The sequence below is a fragment of the Siphateles boraxobius genome, unplaced genomic scaffold (assembly GCF_051911475.1).
Source record: "Siphateles boraxobius isolate OS27281-9 unplaced genomic scaffold, OSU_SipBor_1 41, whole genome shotgun sequence".
Classification (NCBI taxonomy): domain Eukaryota; kingdom Metazoa; phylum Chordata; class Actinopteri; order Cypriniformes; family Leuciscidae; genus Siphateles; species Siphateles boraxobius.
The window spans coordinates 4,252,848-4,276,999 of record NW_027509042.1 but is presented as its reverse complement, the minus strand read 5'-3'; the positions used below and the strand labels follow the sequence as shown (position 1 = coordinate 4,276,999).

Genomic DNA, 24,152 nt, shown 5'->3' with positions numbered 1-24,152 from the left:
CATTTTTTTCTAATAATTAAAATGGTTTTTAATAGTTTTACCTTAGCAACTGCATAGCCTTAATCAGCAAGTTTAATTCTAGAATTTTAGCAAATTCAATATATATATATATATACAAACCTAAATAATTTAAAATTATAACAGGATATTTGTAGCAGCCACTGAAAGGCCTCAGAGAGGGTGTCTAAATTAAATAACCAATGGATTTCTCATTGTACATTCATAATCACACTGTTAGCCCAACTTTACACCAGAACTTTGATCTTACAGTACATGTATGTAAGAAAAGTGAGAAAGGGACAGAAAAAAAGAAGAAAAAAAAATCAAGATAAGAACACACCTGCAGTGCACAATGATGGGCCCTGCGTCTGGAGGATTGAGGAACTTGACCTGGCGGATAAAGCCCAGCAGGCCTGTGGCGTAGCAGGGAACGCCGTGATCGGGCCAGCTGGTAAAATGGAACTGCCGGATTTCCCGGATCTCGTGGTGACCCTTCTGCAAACAAGAGCATGTGGTGAGCTTAATATCTACAGGTGTCATCATCTGAAGGTAACAGTGATTATGGTAGAAGATGGGTAGGATTACGACACCCAATAAGCAGGGGCGTAGCACAAGATCCCGGGCCCTATGTATAGGCAGTCCTGATGGGCCCCCATGTTCCAAATAAAATATATTCCAGACTTTTCAAGGGCCCTCTCTCCCCTTGGGGCCCTGGTAATCAGTACTGGTTTTACCCCCAGTCCGACGCCCCTGCCAATAAGTGCATGTCAATAAAAATCAACACCATGTGGTATATATAGTGTAAATACCAAGTTGTAGTGCAAGGCTTACCAATATGGATTAAAATAAAATAAAATAATAAAATAAATTTATTGTTGAGCCCTCTTAATTAAGGTATCATGAAATACGTCAACGTGACACTGTAACTTAGTTCCCCAAAATGAGTGTAGAAAATACGCTGAAAAGTCAGTCAGGGCCTCATGGTCAGTGTTTGAACCACAGCACAACAGTACACATGTGGTTCGATCTGTGCGAGCGCTGAGGCTTTTCCCCACACAGTGTTGTGTTACAGTAGAAACCTTTCCCCATTACTTCCTTACTAGCACTTAATGCTCTGATAAGCTTTTAATTATAATTTGGGTTTGAGAGCGGCGTAATCCATGCCTGGAGGTGCTGATACCACCAAGCGAGGACCCATGTAGCCGTTAAATGCAGCTTGTGTGCATTAGTGTGTGTGTCTGGAGAGTCGTAACTGAGCTGCTATAGATGACGAGAAGTACTGAAAGCTGGATAAAAAGAAGACGCTCTGATGTCCAACACTTGGGGATGAAATGCATACCTAGACACATAAGGACACTCAAGAATGATCTTAAGAAAGAGTTAGCGTTACTTTTTCATCCCCCCAAATAAATACATTTATACAAATAAATAATATTTCATTTCCAGAAAATTATAACATGTTATTAAAATAATGAAACAATGCAAAAAAACCTTAATGCAAAATATAGTTTATAAAATATAATATACGTATAAATACACTTAAATCCTTAATAAAATAACTTTTAAATTAATTATTATTATTTGGTATCCAAAGACATGTTTTTGTTAGATTTAAGGAGAAATTTCGAGGGATTAATTTTTCTCTGGAGAAATATCTGAGGTTCAAAGATTTAGGCAAAAGTCCCCATTTGATATCCAGAAAACATCTCTTGTCATTTTCTGCTCGCACTCATTATGAAGCACAACTATGAGCTGAGAGGAGGATGTACCCTAACAACTCTCTTTCAAAGTTGAGGAAGCGTTTGAGAGGCAGCAGCCTCGTGAGACAGATGGATTGAGTGATTTAAGAAAGTTGCTGATGACATGCTGTTCCATACCGCGTTCTCCCCCTCAAAAACGACTCTCAAACACTAATTTCACCCACTATCAAAGCTTCCCTACATCTGTTCTGTTTGGATTACAACATTCAACAACAAAACTCTACCGTTCCTAAGAGCTTTCTTTGCGATTTGCTTTCATTGCTAAATATTGTCTGTTGGCTTATGTTGAGATCTCGTAAAGTTTGTTTGTTAAAACATCGTGGTTATTTTTTTTATTTTTTATTTTTTTTATTTATGCAGATCTGACGTCAAGCTGTTCCTGTATAATAAGAACAATAAGAGTGATTGAGTGAGAGATGCATTATGAGCTTAAACACAAGCTGATGGTTCATATGGTATGGATGAACATAAGTTGGGATGAAGAGATGCATGCAGAGAGTGCTGAAAAGTTTTTATTTCTGAATGTACTTGCGAAAACAAAATGCATGAGTTTACATATTTTGAATCAAGTTTATTTTTCCTATCCCATTGCCAATTTTAATATATATATATATATATATATATATATATATATATATATATATATATATACATATCATTCTAATATTTTCTGTTTAAATATTCTATTTTGTTCTCTTCTATAAAAAAGGCACTATATTACCTAACAATCTACCATTTTGGGAGCATTTATATACAAATAAACTGAGAACACCTGAGCAATGAAAGAGCAACCTCTGAGCAACTTGAGAGACATTTCATTTGAATGGAATACAGATGGAGGATGAGTTTTTACCTTCTGAACAGTAAAAGTCCTGATCACATATTCTGCAAGAGGCTCCGTTTCGATCAGCGTCACTTTGATGTCTCCGTACACTTCGGTCTCGTCAGGCCAGTACCGCACACATTTCACCTTTACGGCAAATAGACACCCACATGTACACATTATAACACAACACCTGCATCTTAATTTGTTTCAGTATTACTCTATTTTACAGCAAGGTCTAAGTCAAATTGGCATTTGCAGAAACAGTATTATCAAACAAGTCCCTGATGACATTTGAAAACACAGAGAGGTGTAATTGGCCACCTGTCAGAGAGGATGTTATCTCTGAATGAACAACCCCTGTGGTCCGAGTTCACTGGAGCCAATCATTGAACACCGCTCAATTATACCCATTGTGACATCAAACAGCCTCGTTGGGGATATTGTGAAGGACTTGTGCACCTAATTGTACTCCATTTTAGGATGTCCTCCAACATGCTTGACTCACTCGTTTAAAGTTCCCCCGATTTCCATTTGTATTTACAATAATTGGTAGATCATTCACACAAACTACACTGTAAAAAATATATGTGATCAGTAATTTATGACAACATATGTTTTTACATTGCTTTAACACATTTTTTAGTCATTTCATGTAATTTAAGTTGAAATGACTTAAACATCCAAGTTGATTGTACTTAAAAATTAAAGGCAGCAACCTTTTTTTGTTTTCCATTTAAATATGGCATATTTTGTGGTATGGAACCCACAACCATGATGTCGATTGCTATGCTTTATTCTTTGAGATACAGAAACATTTTGCACATTTGCATTGATTTCTTGCTAGATGCTACTTCTAAAATACATTGCGCAAACATGCACCTACCTCACAGATTTATATATTTGCGTGTTGTATTTAATATCGACACACTCAGTTTAACTGCTAGACTGTAGTTAAATGTGTAGCACTTTGTAAATAACATTCTTAATCCTGTGATATAAGGAAAGAGATAATTACAAGAACCCTACCCTTCCCACTTCCACCAGGTTGGTTACCATGACGATACTGGCAGAATTCTCTTGCCAAATCATCCTCCAGAAATCCCTCACGGTCTCCTGCATGGGGCCTACAAGAGGGGAGGAGGGACAAATTTAGAAGCAAACCACCACCAAGATCACGCAACACTCACAAAACAACTAGAAATAAGATGCAATGTTTCTTTATGGATTTACAAACAATCCCTGAGGGAAACAGTAGTTCATGCTAGTATGTCCTGGGTTGATCTTTCTGGTGACCAGTACAGGTGAAGTTAATTAAGCAGTCTGGTGGAATACAGCACACTGACAGTGAAAACTACTTCAAAACGAATCTAGTTAGTAATTTGCATTTTTGCAGTTGTACTATAAAATCTAATTATTTTAATAACTAATTTAAAAAAACTCCAGTAAAACTATACTTAAACTAGTGAGCTACACTGACAAAGACTACCTACTCTGATACTACTTAAGTGGGCAATATCTTTTTAAATATGAAATGATAAAAGCTGATTACATACTTTCCAGTAATGCTTTGCTGATATTTAAAAGTGCATACAGTACCTTGCATATAATCAGAAGGATCTCCTTTAGGGTGACATTTTACTTAAATTACAAATATTTTACATTAAATACAACTAATAGACACAGAAAACAATCAAATTTATAAATAAGAAGCCTAAATGAAGCACAAAATAAACTCATTAAACTGCATGCACAAACAATGTGGCTCAGCATACTTTTAGTAAGCATTCAAAAAACCCAACATAATAGCTGCGTCCCAATTCAGAGGCTGCATCAAATGCGTCCTTTGTAACACAGATGGATCCTTCGCGGCCTTGCCTACCCCAGAACTCATTGTGCGGCAGCGACAACAGGATGTTTTTGAGAGAAATTGCCAAATTACACTTTTAAACGCAAGTATTGGGTTTCAACTTATATAAATATTGACTCATATCTTACTAAGATGAGATAATATATAGTCTAATATATAGAAATGGACCATGGTGAACATATTTTGACAGTTTGTGAACCCTGTTTTGTTTTCAGACAGTTTAATATGACTCAAACAAGGCCAGTACAAACGTTACTGCCACTCATCAGCGACAGCTGTCACAGTTGCTAGGCGACAAGAACAATTCTCCATAGGCTAAACCGTCCCATTTAACAACGCTCAGTCCGACCTTCATGGCCCTCGAAGGATACAGCCTCTGAATTGGGACACAGCTATAGTCTTTTAAACGGGTCATGAGACATCAAATGTGCTTTGATCTTTAGACATATAAGATGTCTTTGTACCAATTTAAACATTCTGCAAGTTTCTAAGATTAAAACATCCTCCTCATTATAAACAAAGCTTATTTAATCAAGCTCTGAAAACAGCTTGTTTTGATATTGAGGGATTTGTGACGTCACACGGGCAAATTCAGTTGCATTTGACTGTCATCAGGGAAATACATTGACAAATCCATTCATCAATTGCACCATAGGCCCCGCCCACTGTTATTCAGTCGCGTAATGGCTGACATTTGCCTCCACTGGATGTGAGAGTTGTGTCGTGTCAAGTCAAAAGCAAGTAGAAAACATTATAATCACTGATGCTGTCTACAATGGATACAGTATACAGATGCGCGTTCAGTTTCTAAAATACTCCATGCACTTGAGTCTGTCGACAGCAGGACAAATGGAGTGAAAGAACGTTCGCTTTAAACTTCTCGTTCGCATCTCTGTACAGACTGTTGGTTTTCGCATCTCTGTACAGACTAGGATGTTCAAATTAATCATATTTTTATTTTGAATATATCAACATAGATGTGTAGATTGCGTTCATGTCAGAAGAGTTCTCTTGGTTTTGTTAATTACCTTGTGTGGCTATGTAGTGCCTTGGTCTGTGGTAGCCCTGGGAAACAGAATGAAAAAGGAAGATGAAAATTATTCAAATGAAACTCATTTCTCTACCTGCTCAAACCACATGCAACAATGAACGTCCATAAAGACTTTGTTTGAATCCAATTCAGCACTCAATGAGACATTATAATTTCACCTTTCTGATGCCTTGGGTTCATTAGCATTTTAACCACTGTGAAACAAACTGGCAACCAATGTAGCTTTGCTCCAGTCAAGCTTTAAAAGCACCGCTGCAGTTTACGACCGGGTCTGTGTTATGACGGAGAACATAATTGTTTTATTATCAGGAATAAGATTGGGTGGCCTGATTATAGTTGCTGCAGGGCGAGAAGCCTCACGCTGAAGCCTATCTGCACATGTTTACTCTCCATTTTGTAATGATCACAATCATATCCACTATGGCTTTATGGTGTTTAGATCAAGTTAGTGGATTTAGAGGAGCCAGGGAAGCACTTTCATTCGAGCTGTTGCTAGCTGTGGACATGGAGCATAGAGTCATTTGCAGCAACTCAGAAAAGCGTTTAAGCGCAGAAATCCACTGTATCTTTTATGTGTTGTAAGTGAGGCTCTCGGCAGCGTAACACATAAATGATGCATTAATCTATTAAGCCCTTCTTTGACAGCAAAGACTGAAGTTGTTCTGGCATTTCAAGATGGTTAGGCAAGACACATTTTAAAGGTCATTAATACTATATTCAAACTTGAACATCATTATTTCTTTATCAGCATATACTAAGGTTGTTTGATGTTTAAGTCAACTTCTACACATACAAGAACATATACTGTAACAGAAATCTGGATATATAAATATATACCACCGTTAAAAAGTTTGGGGTTGGTAAGATTTTGTTATGTTTGAAAGAAAGTCTCTTATGCTCACATAGTAAAAACACTAAAAACACAGTAAATAACAGTGATATTGTGAAATATTTTTTACAATTTAAAATAACTTTTCTATTTGAAATTGAATTTTAAAATTGAATTTTCAGTATCATTACTCCAGTCTTCAGTGTTACATTTTCCTTCAGAAATCATTATAATGTGCTGATTTGCTGCTCAAGAAACATTTCTGATTATTATTAATATATTATTGAAAACAGTTGTGCTGCTTAATATTTTTGTGGAATCAATCATATTTTTTTAAAGGATAAATTGATAAATAGAAAGGAACAGCATTTAAATGAAGTTCAATCAAATTTTGACATTATGTGAAGCTCAGAAAACGAACAGATATGTCTGGGTGAACGTGAATTTACCAAGTACAACATGTTCCTTGATCAACATCTTTGTTAATCCTGGAACAACACTACAATCAACCAATCAGATTTAAGGCACAAGTTTACAGTTTATGTCAGGTTTAGGCTTGCAACTATGGTTAGGCGCTTCTACATCACCTATCATTTCCCACTGATTTTAGGTTTAGGGCTACATTTTCAGTCAGGAATGCTGTTCTAGGATCAACAAAAATTGTTGATCCAGGAATCTGTCTTGGCAAAATCATGGTGCCCGTCATGTATGCTGAATGCAAATGTGTCACACTCACGTCTATATAGTTGGCGTTTATGTAGTCAGAGTGGGGGTCTCCCTCCAGCAGTTGCAGTCTGACACGAGTGTGATCGTCTGTGGGGTCAAATATTCACAGAAGAGCCGGTCTAAAGTTACACATACACTTTAAAGGGGAGCTACACACACATGAGCGGCCCAAGAACCACAACTCCTGTATTCACAATGTCATTTACCCATGGCAGATGTTTTGTGCGTGAAAAATGACAAACTCTACAAAAAATTTGCAGATTTTTCTCCACGTTTTTGTTTTCCTCCAGGGTCAACAAGAATGTAAATTTGAGTATACCACTTTAATATAAGGCACAGTATGAGATATATGCCAGCAATCCATTTCAACACAAGACAACACGTGTGATTTACCAATGGGGCCAATGAATTGTGTTTATTGAAAAGACCAGCAAACCTCAGCATCTTTATATATATATATATATATATATATATATATAAAGAAGATGCTGAGGTTTGCAAGTCTTTTCAATAAACACAATTCATTGGCCCCATTGGTAAATCACACGTGTTGTCTTGATTACCTATTGGTAAATCAATTAATTGGCCCCAGTGATTGATATACATATATATATATATATATATATATATATATATATATATATATATATATATATATATACATATATATATATAAAATGATGAGGAACCTTTATTTTTTAAAGTACTAGTTTCTAAGCAACTTAAGTCTGGGTGCCCCAAGTTCAGCATTGCACTCTGAATTGAACATGAGGATCAGACAATTTTCCCCATCTAAAGAAGTGGATGTACAGTTAGTCAATGATGTAATTGATTTAATTACTCCAGCACTGCCAATCTTCATCTTGTCTTCGCTATAAACACTTGACCTGCTCATGTTTAGCACGGTTACCATGCCTTTCCACCCTTGGAAGGTGAAGCTGCATGTCTTGGCAATTACGACAACACTTCTGGAAAAGTGGAAGAGGGTGGAAACGGAAAGAGAGGAGGGGTAAAGGAAAGGTCTGACACTAGCTCCGCAAACCCGTGTGGCGTTCTGCTTTGATCACATGGAGGATGCAAATGCGCTGTTGAGGCATGTCGACTCCAAGCCAACAGATATTCTCTGATGGCAGGCAGCTCCACAGAATCCCTCCAGATTTCTCTCCGTCTTTCAGTTTATTTCATTCCAAGGAGAAGTAGGCCCGTGTCTAGAGCTGTAAGCGGGTCATGAAGGTTGTTTACTTTCAGACAGCCCCTCCTTCCTGTCCAAACCTGCTGCGTTTCTTATTATATCTGCTCAAAATTCACCAGCTTATATTTTTTAACTTCACACTTTCTTTATTTGGTCCTCCTCTCTCGCTCGCCTCACAAACATCTCAGCTGTCTCTCACCGGTGCTTTGGTCTGCCTGCTGACCTCTCTGCTCCCCGAAAGGGAACATGCGTGAAGGAAGCAGAAAAGAAGGAAATTGAGGGATGCGGAAAGAGAGCGAGATGGGGCTAATTAGACGCCACCGAGTCAGTTGTCATAACAGCGAGCGCTCGGCAGGGTTCTTCTCCGCAGTGAGGGGCCAGACACAAAGCTCTAATTGGGAGAGAATGTCCAGACTACAGACGAGTGCTGTGATGCATGGGTACAGTAGTTCTGAGTCAACCCTGCAAAACTATCCAGATGTCTGGATGATCACCTAGACGTTACCGTGACGTATGATGATGTGTAGGGTTGTAACTCTGTACTCAGTGATTTTTTTGTACAACCTGGTACTTTTGTTTGTTTAAAAGAACCACCCCAAAAATGTCGGCAGTCTCTTAATCAGCGCGTCTTCTCTGCTGCTCTTATATATAACCTCAGTGTGTGAGTGCATTATACACCTAAACAGCCTATTAAATCCCTACTTGGCAGAAAAGAGTGTCAAATGGGCCAAGTGCTGTCGCACACACCTCGTGGCGTGAGAGCGAGGCACTCTAATCCAGTTTAATCCATTTCCATCCGCTCTGGGATAAGACGCTCTGCTCATGAAGTCTACCTGAGAGGGTTTAAGAAAGTAGCAGAAGTGTTTATGCGAACGCTTGAGCTTTGAGAGCTTGGTGTTAGGACAAGTGTCATCCTAATCTGAAAGAGATTCATTTCGGATGGTTAATTTGCACCAATGCAACAAAAAGGATATATTTCCCCACATATACATGACTTATTATTAAAGAAATTAATTTCCATCTGTTATTCGCACCATTTTGAAACATCAGATTGTAATGAAGTGATCCTATTAGTTTATATAATTAGCTAAAGGAAAGATCCATCACAAATGAGACCCATTTAAAATCTCAGTTTGTTTCTTCTAGACAATAATGAATGTTTTGATTGAATGAATGTTCTTTTGGAATGTTTTACTGAGAAAAAGACCCCATCTCACATGTCTCTTCTAGAGATCTCTTTAATGTCAAATGCTTATCAGGTTTTTCTTTTAAGGTTTTGGCAATTACAAGACAGAGTTTGAAAGACTGAGCTATGAAAGAGCAACCTCTAAATATTGATGATGCCTAAATCAACTAATCCTTTTAATGTAAATAAGGTATGAATCTGACTCTGTGTTTATTCTTTGTTAAGAGCATTAATCAATGATGATAAACAAACAAACAGAACCAAGGGCATAATACACTACACTACACAGCTCATGTGAATGCTAATACTCTTGCTTTGGTCAATACATCAGAGGAGGTTTTTTTTTTCTTTTCACCAGAAAGACTTCAAGGGAACATGATGATTCTGGCAGCACTACGTGAAGGGAATAAATGTCTGAATTTTAGGGAGCTCAGAGAGAAGAAATGAGAAGGTGTCTTCATCCAGACACATGGATCCACACATGCAGAGCACTTAAAAGAGCAAGACAGGCTCTCTTCTGTGTTTGGACTAATGAAGACGAACAACCTGGACATTTATTATTCAGCAGGTGCCTTACCTTGCATATTTTAACCTCAGATCCACAAAGGAAATGATACTAACTGTTTAAAATGAGTGACAGTTTGGATAATGAGCCAATGTGTGCTGGTTATCCATTGGGGTTTCATCCCTTTTCATGGGATGATTGTGTGATGTTAGTGTTAGCTACATGAATTGCATCATGTGAGTTTTATTCTGTAAAAGAACCGAATTTAGCCCATACTAAAACATAAAGGACAATTTTCTCTGCACTACAAGTAAAGCTAACAAATCAGGTAACAGCAAAATGATGCTGCCAAAAATAAAGATGATGTCATCATGTGCTCACCCCTCATTTTGTTCCAAACCTATATGACTTCTGCGGGACACAACAAAAAGATCTTTTGAAGAACGCTGTTCAAAACAACATCGGACCCATTGACTGAAATAACGCTGATACCTTTTTCAAAATATCCTTTTTTGAAGTTAGACAGGTTTTGAAAGACATGAAGGAAAGTAAATGATGACAGAACATTCATTTTGGGTGCACTATCCCTTTAACTACCCCCCTCATTCTGGCAGCATTGCATGTATGGTTTGTTGATAAGGCATTGTGACAAACCTTTGCAAAAAAATTTGTTTATTTTTGTGTGTGCTATAGTATACTTTCTTTAAACTAAAAATAAGAAAGTATACTTTCAGTCTACTTTTTATGTACTTCTCAGAAATATACTTGAAATTACACTTAAATATACTTGAAATATACTGACAGAAAAGTCTAAGTATATTTGGCCTAGACTGTACAGAATATTTTGATTAAAAGTATAATTAAGCATTGTATATTGCAAAGTATTTTCCACATATTTGCACATATTTGTGCACGCTGTCTTATAAACAATCATGTTTCGGCATCCAATACAATAGATTTGTTCAAAAATATACAAAAGAGTGGGCCAATTTAGTACCAAATAGTAAACTTACAAGTATACTTCTAATACATTAAGATTAGTATACTTACTCCATAAAGTATACTTAAATATACTTGAACTTGATGTAAACTTATTTTTTAAGGAAATTTGTCACAGCAGCCAGTGTACCTATATTTCTACAAATAAAGTATTGTTTAAAACCGCTCCATGTAATATTTGCATGTATTTCACTCATGAGAATATTTAAGAAGTTAGCTTAGCAACAGGTTTAGGGCCAGGCTCTATTTGCTTTTTGTGTTCCTTTACAAAAATTATGTTGTCTAGGCAACTAACTGAAATAACTACTAAAAATACTATAACTGAAACAAACATTAAAGGGACATTGTATAGGAATTTCTCCCATCTAGCGGTGAAACGAATTGTTCTCTCCAGCAGCTCGCTTTTTCAAATGCGTGTTGCATCTACGGTAGCTGTTATTTACCAAAAAGCTATGACAGGATGTCTTCTAATAGCACTTCGTCGAGTTTTCCTTCAGGTGAACAGGTTTGTTATTTCAACTTCTCCTGAGGCTCGGCATATGTATGGTCCGCCAGTAAAAATAACAGTGCAATGTAGCCTTTTAAACTAGCTGGGGCAGTGACAAGCGCCTCTCACTGCTCTGCTCCTCCGTTTCTGCTGCTTTCAGTTACTTGACGCTGGCTCTGAACGAAAACGCGTTGTGGAAACGCGTTGGCCTAGTACTTTTTGACCCTCTCTGCTATTATAGTTTTTCAAGATGGCGGAACTACATGGAGGCCTCCGTGGACCTACCCGTCACATTTATATAAAGATAATAAATTCTTCGTTTACGAGAATAGGTCAGATAATTGGCAGAGGTATTTATACACCATTGAGGACATATTTATGAATAAAAATATTGATTTTAGATAATAAAATACCAAAAAAACTACACATTGTCCCTTTAAGGTAATATAGAAATATATTATTTTTAAAAAACAAAACCTAATAAAAATGACAAAAGCACATAACAAAATTACTCAAACTTATGAAAACTAAAACTATAAAAAGTCTAAATATTAATACATTCTATAACATTTTAATACTCAATAATAAAATAACTCGTATTGGAACAGACTTTGCTTCAGGAACATTCCAGTGATGCCTATAAGCCTATTTTCTTCTGCTTTAAAGATCTGAGGTTTATCTCCCAGCGAATGTTTATAACTTTGAAATTCGACATTAAATTCATGAAATTCCGGTAAAATACTTCAATTTCAACTAAGTACAGAGCTGCTATTTATTTTTAGGTGCTCTTTTAACATTCCATTACCAAGTTCTCTCTGTTTCACTTTCTGTCGTGCACCGTGATGTCATTGTCCTCAGCTTTGGGATCAGACCCATAGCTATGCTGTGACTCATCCGTTCCTTTACAAACCTGCTGCCAAAGCATTTACTGCAATCTCAGTCCAAACAGAGCTTGCGAAGGTGCTCAACAGCATGCATCTGTCAAACGCCCTGTGCCAAATTATAGTATGCTCACTGTCTGTAAATACCTCCCTCTCGACCATAATTGACGAAATTTAATAATGAGGAATCATTTGGAAAAGATACAAAAATCTCAGTGTACACAGGTAAGGAGAAATTGGTTTTGAAGGTGAGCAGAAGTAAATACGAGCCCTCAACCCCCCAGCCCCAGAGCCCCCCCCAAGTTCTCATTCTCAGATATGTAAATGTTTGCCAATAACAGTTTATTTTGGGTGTAGAGTCTCGTGAATTATAGATGACCATATGGGCTTGAATGGCATACACTGCCTGGTGAAACACTGAAGGGATGAGCGAGACTGGACAGATGTCTCTAATTGAAACGGCTTTCCTCGTCTCCCATAAATTGTCAAAGTTAATCAAGCAATGCACAGCCAATTTTGTTTGTGGGTTAATTTTTTTTCTTGGCTCAGTTTGTAAGACATTGCTCCAATTTGGGGTGGTTAAACATGAATTCACATAATGAAATGCTTCACAAAACATCTTCCTCCTCTGGCTGGTTGACTTAAGACTTTTCAGTTACTTAAAAAGCCATTTTCCAAGTCCAAATGCAATACAGTTTGATATTAAATGTAGTCACAAGTTAAAGCTATGAAGCTATTATCATATATAGTAGGATGGGAACTATCTGCTTCATAATATATAGAATCATAATACTCTATAATTTTCATATTTGGACAATTTTTTGTGCAACTCTTTTATTCAGTATGGGGCATACTTATTTAACTAATAATGGGATGTTTTGTTAAATGCAATATATTATTTCAGGCTAAAGTCACAGTTACAAGCAAACCAACGCCCTAGGCACCTGGTTTAAATAAAGCCATCACCATTTTCACTATTTTTCCACAAAAATGATCCTTTGTACTGATGAACAGCCTGATGGACAGTTTTCATTAGCAACTCGTATAATTAAGCGGGTTTAACTAATAGCAAATTCATCATAATACCCGCCGGCCATCAGCGAGTGACAGGTTTTTCATTTAGCCTACTGTTTCATCTCATTTTAAGAGCGCCGTGGCAGTGACAACTAAATGATGTAGAAGAAATATATGTCAACAACTAGATATTACTGAATGCTGCTACATTAACAAAAGAATTACCAAAGTGTACCTTGTTTTGACATTCGAAATAATTTTTTTAAATACCTTTTTGTAAGAAGTGGTAGAATATTGTGCAATAATGTGTTTTTTGGACATGGTACTACCTTAAAGTGCTTTAAATGTTGTAAATGTATATGCTAACAATTCACTACCACACTATTTATCAAAAGTGCCATGATGTAACTTTCTGACATCCTCACTGTAGCAGTGTACTTTCATAGTGACTTTCTTATTGTAAATATGATATATTTAAAACAGGGCTTCACACAGAATATAAAATAGTAATTTGTGAATTGAAGGTGATGAGGTGAAAGAATTTTACAACACTATTTAGAATCCTTGTTGTTTCAGTACTCACAAGCGATGATATTGCCGTAGCGATTCTTGTTGCGGTTCTCGTCCTTCTTGGCAGTTTCCCATGGGGCCGTTTGTCCCTCAGCCAGACCCTGGAATCAAATCAAAAATACTTTCAAATCCAAATGTTCATCCATTACAGAGACTGCGTATACATATACAAATATAGCTAAAAGTCATATTAGAAGTTAAACTTTGAGATGCTTTTCTGAAATAGCAGGTCAGGTTAGGTGACTATTTTTCCTTGATATCACTCTTGAGTGTGGAAGAGTCTGGTAATTGTAGACTCATTCTTTTGCCTTGGGGCAAAGACAAGACTCTGAAATTTCAGACAAGAGTGGCCACTTAAAGCTGTAGTCCAATCTTCATCCTGTCCACCACACACACAAGACAAGCCATTTACTGTGACAGATCACGAAACAACAGTGGTCTGTGTCTGCATTAAAGAAAGACTTCATGGACAAAATGATTCAAAACAAGCACATTTTAAAGATGAATTTGAGGGTTGATGCCACAGTTAACTGAAGGACTATGAAATAACAGAAACAGAGATTCGGACAAAGATAAGAGTTTGTTCACAGAGCTCATGATGGTAATTTTTTTTTACAAATTATGAAAATTCACTTGAAGGTTTCCATAATTGAAAATGTTATTGACAAGAGCTCACATACTGTCAGTCAAGGAACTCATTATAAATTAAATTACCAGTTTGTATAATTAAGCGAGTTTAACTAATAGCAAATTCATAATAATATAACATACAGTATAGCCCCTTTCACACAGAGATTCCGGAAAATACACGGATAATGTGACCCTGCATTTGTCCCGGGATTGTTTGATTTCGGTTCATTCACACTGCCAGTGATTTGCCGGGATCTGTGAGTGCGCTCACACACAACCCATAAAGATCCCGTAAAGACACATGACGTCAGGATGAGACGTGTAACGTACGCGTCGAAAACATGTACACGCGCATACCGTTCAACAAAGCTGGCGAACGATCTCAGCTTCAGCGCGGATAGTGAGGAGCTCCTGGTCTTTGCTTCATGCCAGTTTGCAGACATTTGTTCGTCCTTTCTTTGTTGATGACGAACACAAACCTTCTTCTAAGAGCAACAGAGTCGCGCGATGGCACGAGCGTCATCACTATGACACACACCTTACGGCATTGGTCCTGGCTTTTGTTCACACAGCGCACGTTCCGGGACTGATTCCGGCAATGTTACTAGGTCCCCAACCGGGCATCAATCCCGGGTCGTGTTTGCATTCACACAGAAGGCGTTCTGGCAATTTCCCGGCAATTTCCCGGGATCAACGCGCTGTGTGAAAGGGGCTTATGTAACATACAGGATATTTAACTTGGCCCCCTGTTTCATCTCATAATACTGACAACTATATATTTTAGTAAAAATCACATAGTGAATTGTGCTGCTGCATTAATAAAAAAGTAATACTAAATAAATAAATACATAAGAAAAAATTAAAGTATTAATTAATAATATATATATATATATATATATATATATATATATATATATATATAATAGATCACAATTCAAATATCACAAAAAATAGATATTTTTGTATATAACATTCTTATATAAAATGTATATAAAAAGATCTATTTTCTTTCCATGAATCCCTTTGCATAGAGTGGAGTTTATAGATTGTTTTGGTTGGGTGAATCAATCTGCATCAGATGGGGTCATGTATGTAGAAGAAATGTTTGTCTCTCCCAAGGCTGTACGATGCATCCCATCTGGAACTAGTGAAGCACCGAAGCCTGAACATACAGACTGTATCATCTCTGCTGTACTGTTCCTTCACGTGCATTAAACATGATCTGGCACCTGTGAAAATCCAAACCTTATAAAACCTCATTTTTGTTGAACCTCTCTTTCATGTGTGAAATAAAAAAGTCCTGGCAACCCTTCCAATAATTCAGTCACATTCCACTGCAGCGATACTGGGATCTGGCAACTCTGTCCATGGTCTCATTATAATCACGGTACATTAAGGGTAACTGAGTCTGTTATAGCCAAAATCTTTGTATGCCTGTCAGAATGTCATGCTAAAACTGCTTGAGGGCTTCTTAATGATACATTTTGAGACATCTGGAGAGAATTGCTACACAAAAGGCCTTAAACCTTTGTCTTCTGGTAGTGAGCCAAACTTATTCTTCATTTGTTCTGTACTGGATTTCCATTGTAAATGGACCTCCAAAATGCAACCTCCAAAAATGTTCTCACTGGAGTCTCTCTCGTCTTTTGATCTTCTGTTTTTGATACTATTAAACGTGGGATCAGTAGTTTTTGAAAAACACGTTTGAAAAGGTGTCGGACCGAGTACCAAAACACTTGTAACCAATCAGCAGTAAGGGGCGTGTCTACTAATGATGGGGAGGAGAGAGCGCTCAGTGCACACAGGACAGACATTAGCTTAACCACTACAGAAAGAGAGAGATGGCAGATAAAAAAAACAAAAGAGGAAAATGTCTGCGAATTTTAAAATTAAAAAGAAGGCTTACGATCAGACAAGAGGTAGAACTCGTGTTAATATCGGAGAAGCTTGAGAGAACTCAGGCAATGGAAAGGCCTAACATCGGACACTGAGGTTGCTTTATTTCTTCTCGATAGGTGAGTAACATTGTTTAGCTTTGTTTCATAGAAATAATATATGCTTGCCATTGCTTGAATAGGCCTGTTTGTCATCTTTGCTCGTTTTTTTTTCTTTTTCATTTGCGATCTTATTGTTTGGGCTTCAGCTATGAAAAAGACACATTCATTTCCACATTATATAAGCCTGGAGCGTCTAAACCTCCTTCACTGTCTGTTTCAAGCGTCGGCTTCCAAAGTGTGTCAGAAAAGTAAGATAATATACTCCTAATTTTTGTTTGTTTCCTTTGGTTCCTCATTTAGTGATTGATATACCTCTAATCTTTTTATAGTTGTAATATATTCGTTACTATGACTGTCATGATTGTGCTATCGAGTTGATCATGATAACTGTGTTTTTGGGATGGGTGTTGACCGGCGTCTTCCACGTGAAATGGAGCTGAACCGTTGATGCGTTAAAGCACATATTACTACCAAAACACATTTGACATTGAATACCATAGTGACACATTGCTTTCACTTATTGATGACATCATATCCTCGGCCGGCAGGTACAGCGGATTCAGCCATAGTCGTTGCCTGGGTTAAGGTCGCATACGTAAGTTTGGGGTGGAGCTATCGCATTAGGGGCAAGATCCTTTTGAGATAGTAGGGGGGTGTTTATTTTGGTGATTTCAAATATCAACATTGGCAAAAAGTGTTTTTCAAAAACTACTGATCCCACATTTAATACTTCATAGAAGTGATGAAAAGAGGGAACAGAAAAACAAACAAACAAACTGCCTTTACTATGTGTGTGGGCACAAAGACAGCAGACAAACTGTCAGACCTCTTCCAACCCCACATGATAACCATCATCTTCATCTCCAATACCAAACATTTCATAATCCGTACACACTTTACTGTTCATCACTATGTTATGTTGTTATGCAATGCCATTCACACACTAAATGTGTCTTAAATGTCCAAATACTTTATGGGACCACTGTAACCTTACCATATTTAACATGCCAACTACTTGCTTTTTCTTCTCTCTCTAACATGAGCACAGATGCAGGATCACACATCTGTCAGACTGAGATTAATGATGCGATTGTGCTGACATACACACAGGTGGCCATCATCAGCTTTTACCAACATGATCAGATCTGCATCATTCACTCCCTGTCCATCATATGTCATCCGCACCCATTCCATCCCTTGTCAACTATATATATATATATATATATATATATATATATATATATATATATATATATATATATATATACACACTGATATAACCACTTGATATATTCATAACTGGGGAAATTATTTTGAACAACCGCCAACAATTTTAACTAATAATATGTTGAATATTAAATTAATTTAAAATTTAAAATATCGATTTAAATTAAATTTACTTAAATTAAAATATTAAATTAAATCAAATGAGTCAGACTGTCTACTGATGAATCATAAAGTCCAGATTCAAAGCAATTTTATAACACCGATCTGTCATGTGAGTGGATTTTAATTCATTAGCTAATTAGCTCATCACTCTATTTTAGAGTGTTAAATGGCAAAGTTAAATTATTGAGTAGCAGTAACATTAAAATCTCATTTGCAGTATAAAAAAACAGCCCTAAATTCACAATAAAACATGCAATATGGGAAATGCTGTATTTGCCCCTAATGTGCTCTCGCTCATATCAGCCAGTCACAAGCCAGTAAGCAAACACTCCATTCAACTAAGTGTAAATGTATTGAGTTTCTCCTCCTTCACTGCATATTAGGAAAAATGACTTATTTCTGAGGCAAGGATAGAGAATGGCTGATGCAAAAATCTGCCAACTTCATTTGCAAGAGGCAGAGAGGAACTTGTGAGGCAAATCAGGTTAGAAGAGAGAGGCGATAACAAAAAGGCGTTATAAAAACGTCTGCCTTGATGAATGACCCTTTAAACAAGGAGGCACAAGCTCTGGTGCTATCAGACTGCCTATGACAGGCATGAGCTGCCAGCAATACATATCTCATGTTTACCTTTACACTTCAGACGGCCCAAAACAGCCTATACAGTATAGGCTAGTCCCATTCCAATTGTGAAATTAGGCTAGACCTATCCTAACTCTTAATAATCAAGTGATCCTAAGAAAGAGAAGAGGTTAGGGCTTAACTCTTTCAAGATCTCCTTTAGGCTTTGTGTGAAGCGCATTATCCTGAAGGCTAAATTTCTTTATGTGTGAAAACGTAAATTGGACAAAATATATACTACAGATCATGTACCGCATTTTTGATATGCATTCTGTTGTCTCCGAATAGTAAATCAGATGTATGACAGACATTTCTTCTTTAAAAATCCAATATCTTTGACCTTTAAAAGATGCTCTCAATCCAGGTGATTGAAAATTTGGACGCAGAGAGCATTCCTCCCACTTTAATTCAATGATATCTCTTGTTGCCAGAGCTATCCATCAAGACTGGGTCTGAATACACAATAATAAGCAAAGTATGATTTATACACTTACTCAAATACATTTCTCTGCTGAATCATGTTTATACACTGCTTTGATAGCCTAACTAAGACTAAACCTACATTATTAAGCATGCTCAGAATAACTATTTCCAGACAAGAATCCATATTAGAATTCTGAATAAGATGTTTACAAGCCAAAATATTCAGAACATGCTAACACTGCTTTCACTAATAATCTAATAATCAAGATCATACTACAGTGGTTACTACATGAAAACAAATTCTCTCATCTTGGAGGGCAAAAGGATCAAAAATGGCAAATAGTAATTTTTCAAGAAACACAAATTACTAAAAATTAAAGGAACATATGGCCCAGAAAATGCAGAATTGTGCATCATCTTTTACTCACCCTAGCATCTTTATGGTCTGTTGGTCACAAAAACTACTTCATAGCTTCAGAAGACTTATATACCTCATTTTAATTTTTTTTAAGGTGCTTTATTTGATGCTTTAAAGCACTCCCCATTCATTTTAATTGCATTGACAAGAGTGGACAGACATCTCAAGCTTGTGTTTCACGGAAGAAAGCAAGCATTTAGAATGACACAAGGGTGAGTAAATGATTACAGAATTTTAATTTTTTAATGAAAACAAATCACAAAGTGAAACAGGAACTCACACAACTTCAGCTACTTTAAAGCCACAACTAGTAGGAAATACATTTAGAGGAAAAATAAATGACCTTATCAAAAGCCAATTTTATATCTACTGTTAGCGGTATCCTTCCTATTCAAGTTCTAGACAAAATGACAGAGCCACAACAATGCCAATGCACGCTTTCCAATCATAAAACAGTTTACCCTATTACAATATCTGCAACTTAATAATGGAGAAAATCTACACACAAAAAACTATTTTATTTCTTTTCAAATGACAAGGAGACAATCTAACAGATGCAGTTTTTATGTTGGTGACCTTAGTGAATAAGCAAAGGAATTCTGTATTTATATGATTAAAGTGAGCAGATCATTTGTAGAGACTGCAGACAGTCTAAGTTTTCCTCCAAATTCAAGGTTGGCGTGCTTTTTTAAAGCTAGAGTAGGACATGCTATTGACACAAAGGTCTTTGCATATTCCTACCCATGAAGGTTTAGACACTGAAAGATAATTGGTTTTATTGTCACAGGGATTGATGCTTTGTGAACCACTGTGTGGGCAGATTTTTCCTAGATGAGCTTCGTATCTCACGTGACCTTTTCTGAACAAAATGCCAGTATGTCATAGAGATCCACAGGCCTGCTTCTTTTAATAAGCACAGCGGCACTTTAATTAGTTATTCAAATGTTTAGGAAATAAAACAATTTGAAAAAACACACAGGAAACTAGCAAACAAAACTCATTATGGAGTGATTTAAAAAAAACATGTTTGACATTTTAATAACCCCCTAAATAAAACAGTTTTAAGATTCATTTCACATCAACATTTTTTGGACTCACTGTGCATACTGAGGCAAAAACAAATTTCATAGCTGCGCGGCTGTTATAATTACCACAGAGAGGCTTGGTCTAACAAATTCAGTGTGTTCACTTTTATATTGTTTTTGAACATAATCATGTGTCCACAGTGTGCGTACACAATCTCCCTATTGTGGTAACAATTCATCCACTCCGTTTGTTATTTTCCCCATAATTCTGAAACAGATAATACACTTTCATGATGATGAAGAAATGCAACGTCACGTAATGGAGTGAGAGATCAACCTCAAAAAAACCAAACAAATATTTAGTTATTTTTTGGCAGAGTATCCGAGGCACGAGTTGTCGGAACGAGGCACAGCGCTATTCAGGATAGGGGGCAGGGAGCAGCAGCTCATTTCCATTTAAAGATACATGCACAAAAACAGTATGTTTTGCTTCTACTAAAAAAATGATATAATAAATGATCTATGGGGTATTTTATTTTGAGCTGAAATTTCACAGACACATTCTGGGGACACCTGAGACTTATATTAAATCTTGTAAAAATGGGCCATAAAAGGTCCCATTTAAATTGTATGCAAATTGTATTTTGAGAGCTGCAGAGAAAGATTTTCTGCAAAGTCTCTCATAAAGATATTTTATGGCTTCATTCATGTATAAGACTTAAATATTGTCAATATTCTTTAATCTACTCGTGTTCAGGGAAGAAAGAAAGCAATTTTAAAAGTTTCATTCTCGATGATGTCAATAACTCAAGCTCTGCACACAGATTTCGTTCTTACCTCGTACTCCTCTTTAAACCCGTAACCCTGCCCACACTTCATCTGGGTGATGTGTTGGAGTAAGTCTGCCACTCTGATGGCCGGTTGGAACTGGCCGGCCTGGTAGGACATCTCCACTGACTCACAGCCTCCATATGGGTATGTCTGGATGGTCATCGAGGGCTGGGACATCTCACTGTGGCTGCCATCTGGAGGAACAATTCAAAATCCTTGAGTACTCATCCCCAATGTCCGATTGCCAAATGGAAGTTTGCTGGTTTGATCCCCGAACCATGAGCAAGGCACCGATCCCTGGGTTGCACTTCCCTTTATTTATGGCATAAAGCAATGTAAAGAAGCTCTACCAGCCCTGGTTATTTTGTATTATGAATAAAAATGAATTGTTCTGTAGTGTAAAGTTACCTTAGAGCAGTGTTTAATATACAATTTATCTTGAAAAGGCATAATTCATTTTTATAACCTGTTGGATTTACAATCTCCCACTTATGTTACAATCTATAAATGTAAAAGCCTTAGGCAAACTAACTAGAACATTTGCAGGTTGAACTGCTATAATTAAAAGTGGATATCTGTTGCAGACCATCTGAATATCAAATTGGATTATTAAAATGTTTCCTATTGCTACTAATATTATAAATATTTAAATATTATAAATACATAAATAAATAAAGATAAAAAATGCCTATGTAAACATTTTAAATGTGTTAAATGTAATGAATCTCCTCCAATATATACATAAATGTATATATTTGTTTTCTGCACATATAGATATGTATATAATCCCTGTACAGAAAAAAACAAAACATTTGCATCGTTTAAATGTGTCTAATAGGCTTGCTGCAGCAGTCTGTGTTATCAGTTTTCGACTGAACACCTATTACATTACTTGCCCACCACAGCACCGCCTTTTTGATTTTTTATAGAAATAAAAAGCGTTTAGTTCAGTTGGACAACGGACACTACAGTTATAAACTAAAAGCGTCTGCTTTGCCACATTCGGCAGGAGCTGCGCAGTGCAGAAGGAGTCAGATTTCACTTATCACGTGATGAGAGTAAAGAGAGATGACTGACAAGACAATGGCAGAGGATTCTGTGTGCAACAGATCCTGTGCGTCACTGACAAATATCTTATCTTGTAAAATGTGTAGTCAGTACCGCCACGTGATACCTATGCGTGATCACAAATTCGAAAGCGAATGTGAAAAGCGAGAGCGCATTCAAAAGCGATTGCAATACCCCGCATATTGAAAGCAGCTCCCTGATGCCCGCAAATTATAGGCCTATACACAGAGTATGCATGATTGTGAAATAGAATGCAAAAGTGAAAAGCGAGCACATACCCAGTGTTATCGATAATACCGGTGTTGTCGCAAGTTGACCAGAGGAGAACTGGTTTCTTCCAAGTTTTTTTTTTCTCCATTCTGTCACCTGATGGAGTTTGGGTTCATTTCCATTGTCGCAAGTTGGGGACACTTAATATTCAACCATATTATTGATCTGACTGTACTGACACTGTTGAATGAGAACTGAACTGCACTGGACAATGACATCATTTTTTGCAGAATTGCTTTATAGATTAAATGAACTGATTTAATAATTGATGATCTTTACAACGGAACTAGATCAACACTGAACTGACTTCAGCTGGACAACAGCTGAAATGCATTATTTTCCTGTTATCACTGTGAAGTTGCTTTGAAACAATCTGTATTGTATAAAACACTATTGAAATAAAGGTGACTTGACTTATTTTTAAAAATGTCCTCACCGTGACATCCCTAGTGTATACTTAATTTCATAAATAACTTTTAGGAGTATGCTCTAGATGAGCACAAAGCAAACAGACGTGGACTAAAATACACAAAACATTATTTTGTTTTTATGGGGTTTAATCAACCCAGCCAATCACATCATACAGAAACCACAAATTCTGTAGAACTGCAAAAAAATAATAATAAATAAATAAATAAAAAATTACAAAGACAACAAAGAAAAAAATATATATTTGCAGCCTAGGATATCATGTTGCTCTCAAAAAAGCACAGCTTTGTTTACTGTGCACTAATACCTCTCAATCAATATCAAACCCATGAAATCTCAGCTAAGACCTTGACTACTGTGTGCTATCTCAGCTTCATTCAATCACAGACTTCAGCGGACACTTATAGATGACAATATACTGAGACAGTCCGTCATTGCAAACTCTTTTATTAGGATAAGACTGGGAAGTAGTTTATTGATGTTAATGAGTTCATTAACTAGAGGAATGGGGGAAGCAACTGATGGAGATTTTTTTCATTTGGCCTCCTTTAACCAGATTAAGCATAATTCAGAAGCATAGATGGATGGAATATTACTCAACAAATTATTAATGTGGCTATTTGCATCTTAATCGCCTTGAAAATTCATTATACACTTAAAGTAATTCTGGGGCTGAAAGATTTATAATCCACACCAAACATCTACGCTTTCGACATGGCCAAATATGAGTAATTTTGCATGACCTGTTAGTGCCATTGCATTTCTAGTGCCAGAAGCAAAAAGTTGAAAGTATTAGCGAAGACGATGTATTATGAAGAAAACGATTATGCCAGAATCATAGCTTCAGGAGGGTCTTTTGAAAGGGCACAAAAAATAACCAGCAAAGAGATGCTGAGACTGCTCAATGAAACTGAACAAGTTCACAACCAGCACACACAATAAAAACTCTGACTGACTGATCAGTGCACTTTGACACTTTTTTAGCCTTCAAAACATACAGTGCATAGGCAGCTAATGAGTAATGGAGCAAAGAGTTCTGGTTCCTGTTGACTTGTATGGACAAAAAATACAATGGAAGTCAATTGTAACCAATCTAAAACTGTTTGGTTACCAGCATTCTTCAAAATATCGTCTTTTACAGTCCATAGAAGAGAGAAA

The 24,152-nt window shown here is 36.8% G+C and overlaps 1 protein-coding gene across 7 annotated transcripts in view; it reads right to left on the bottom strand.

The window, feature by feature from the left end:
- ptprt (protein tyrosine phosphatase receptor type T) overlaps positions 1-24,152 on the bottom strand; it is a 316,287-nt gene that overhangs the window by 20,725 nt on the left and 271,410 nt on the right. For all 7 annotated transcript variants that reach the window (XM_077197876.1, XM_077197874.1, XM_077197875.1 and 4 more), the window contains 7 exons: positions 21,234-21,421; positions 13,907-13,994; positions 7,070-7,146; positions 5,482-5,518; positions 3,613-3,710; positions 2,614-2,730; positions 341-495 (listed from right to left, as the gene is read on the bottom strand). In XM_077197876.1, coding sequence (XP_077053991.1) covers positions 341-495; positions 2,614-2,730; positions 3,613-3,710; positions 5,482-5,518; positions 7,070-7,146; positions 13,907-13,994; positions 21,234-21,421 — 760 coding nt within the window. The remainder of the gene's footprint in view (positions 1-340; positions 496-2,613; positions 2,731-3,612; positions 3,711-5,481; positions 5,519-7,069; positions 7,147-13,906; positions 13,995-21,233; positions 21,422-24,152) is intronic.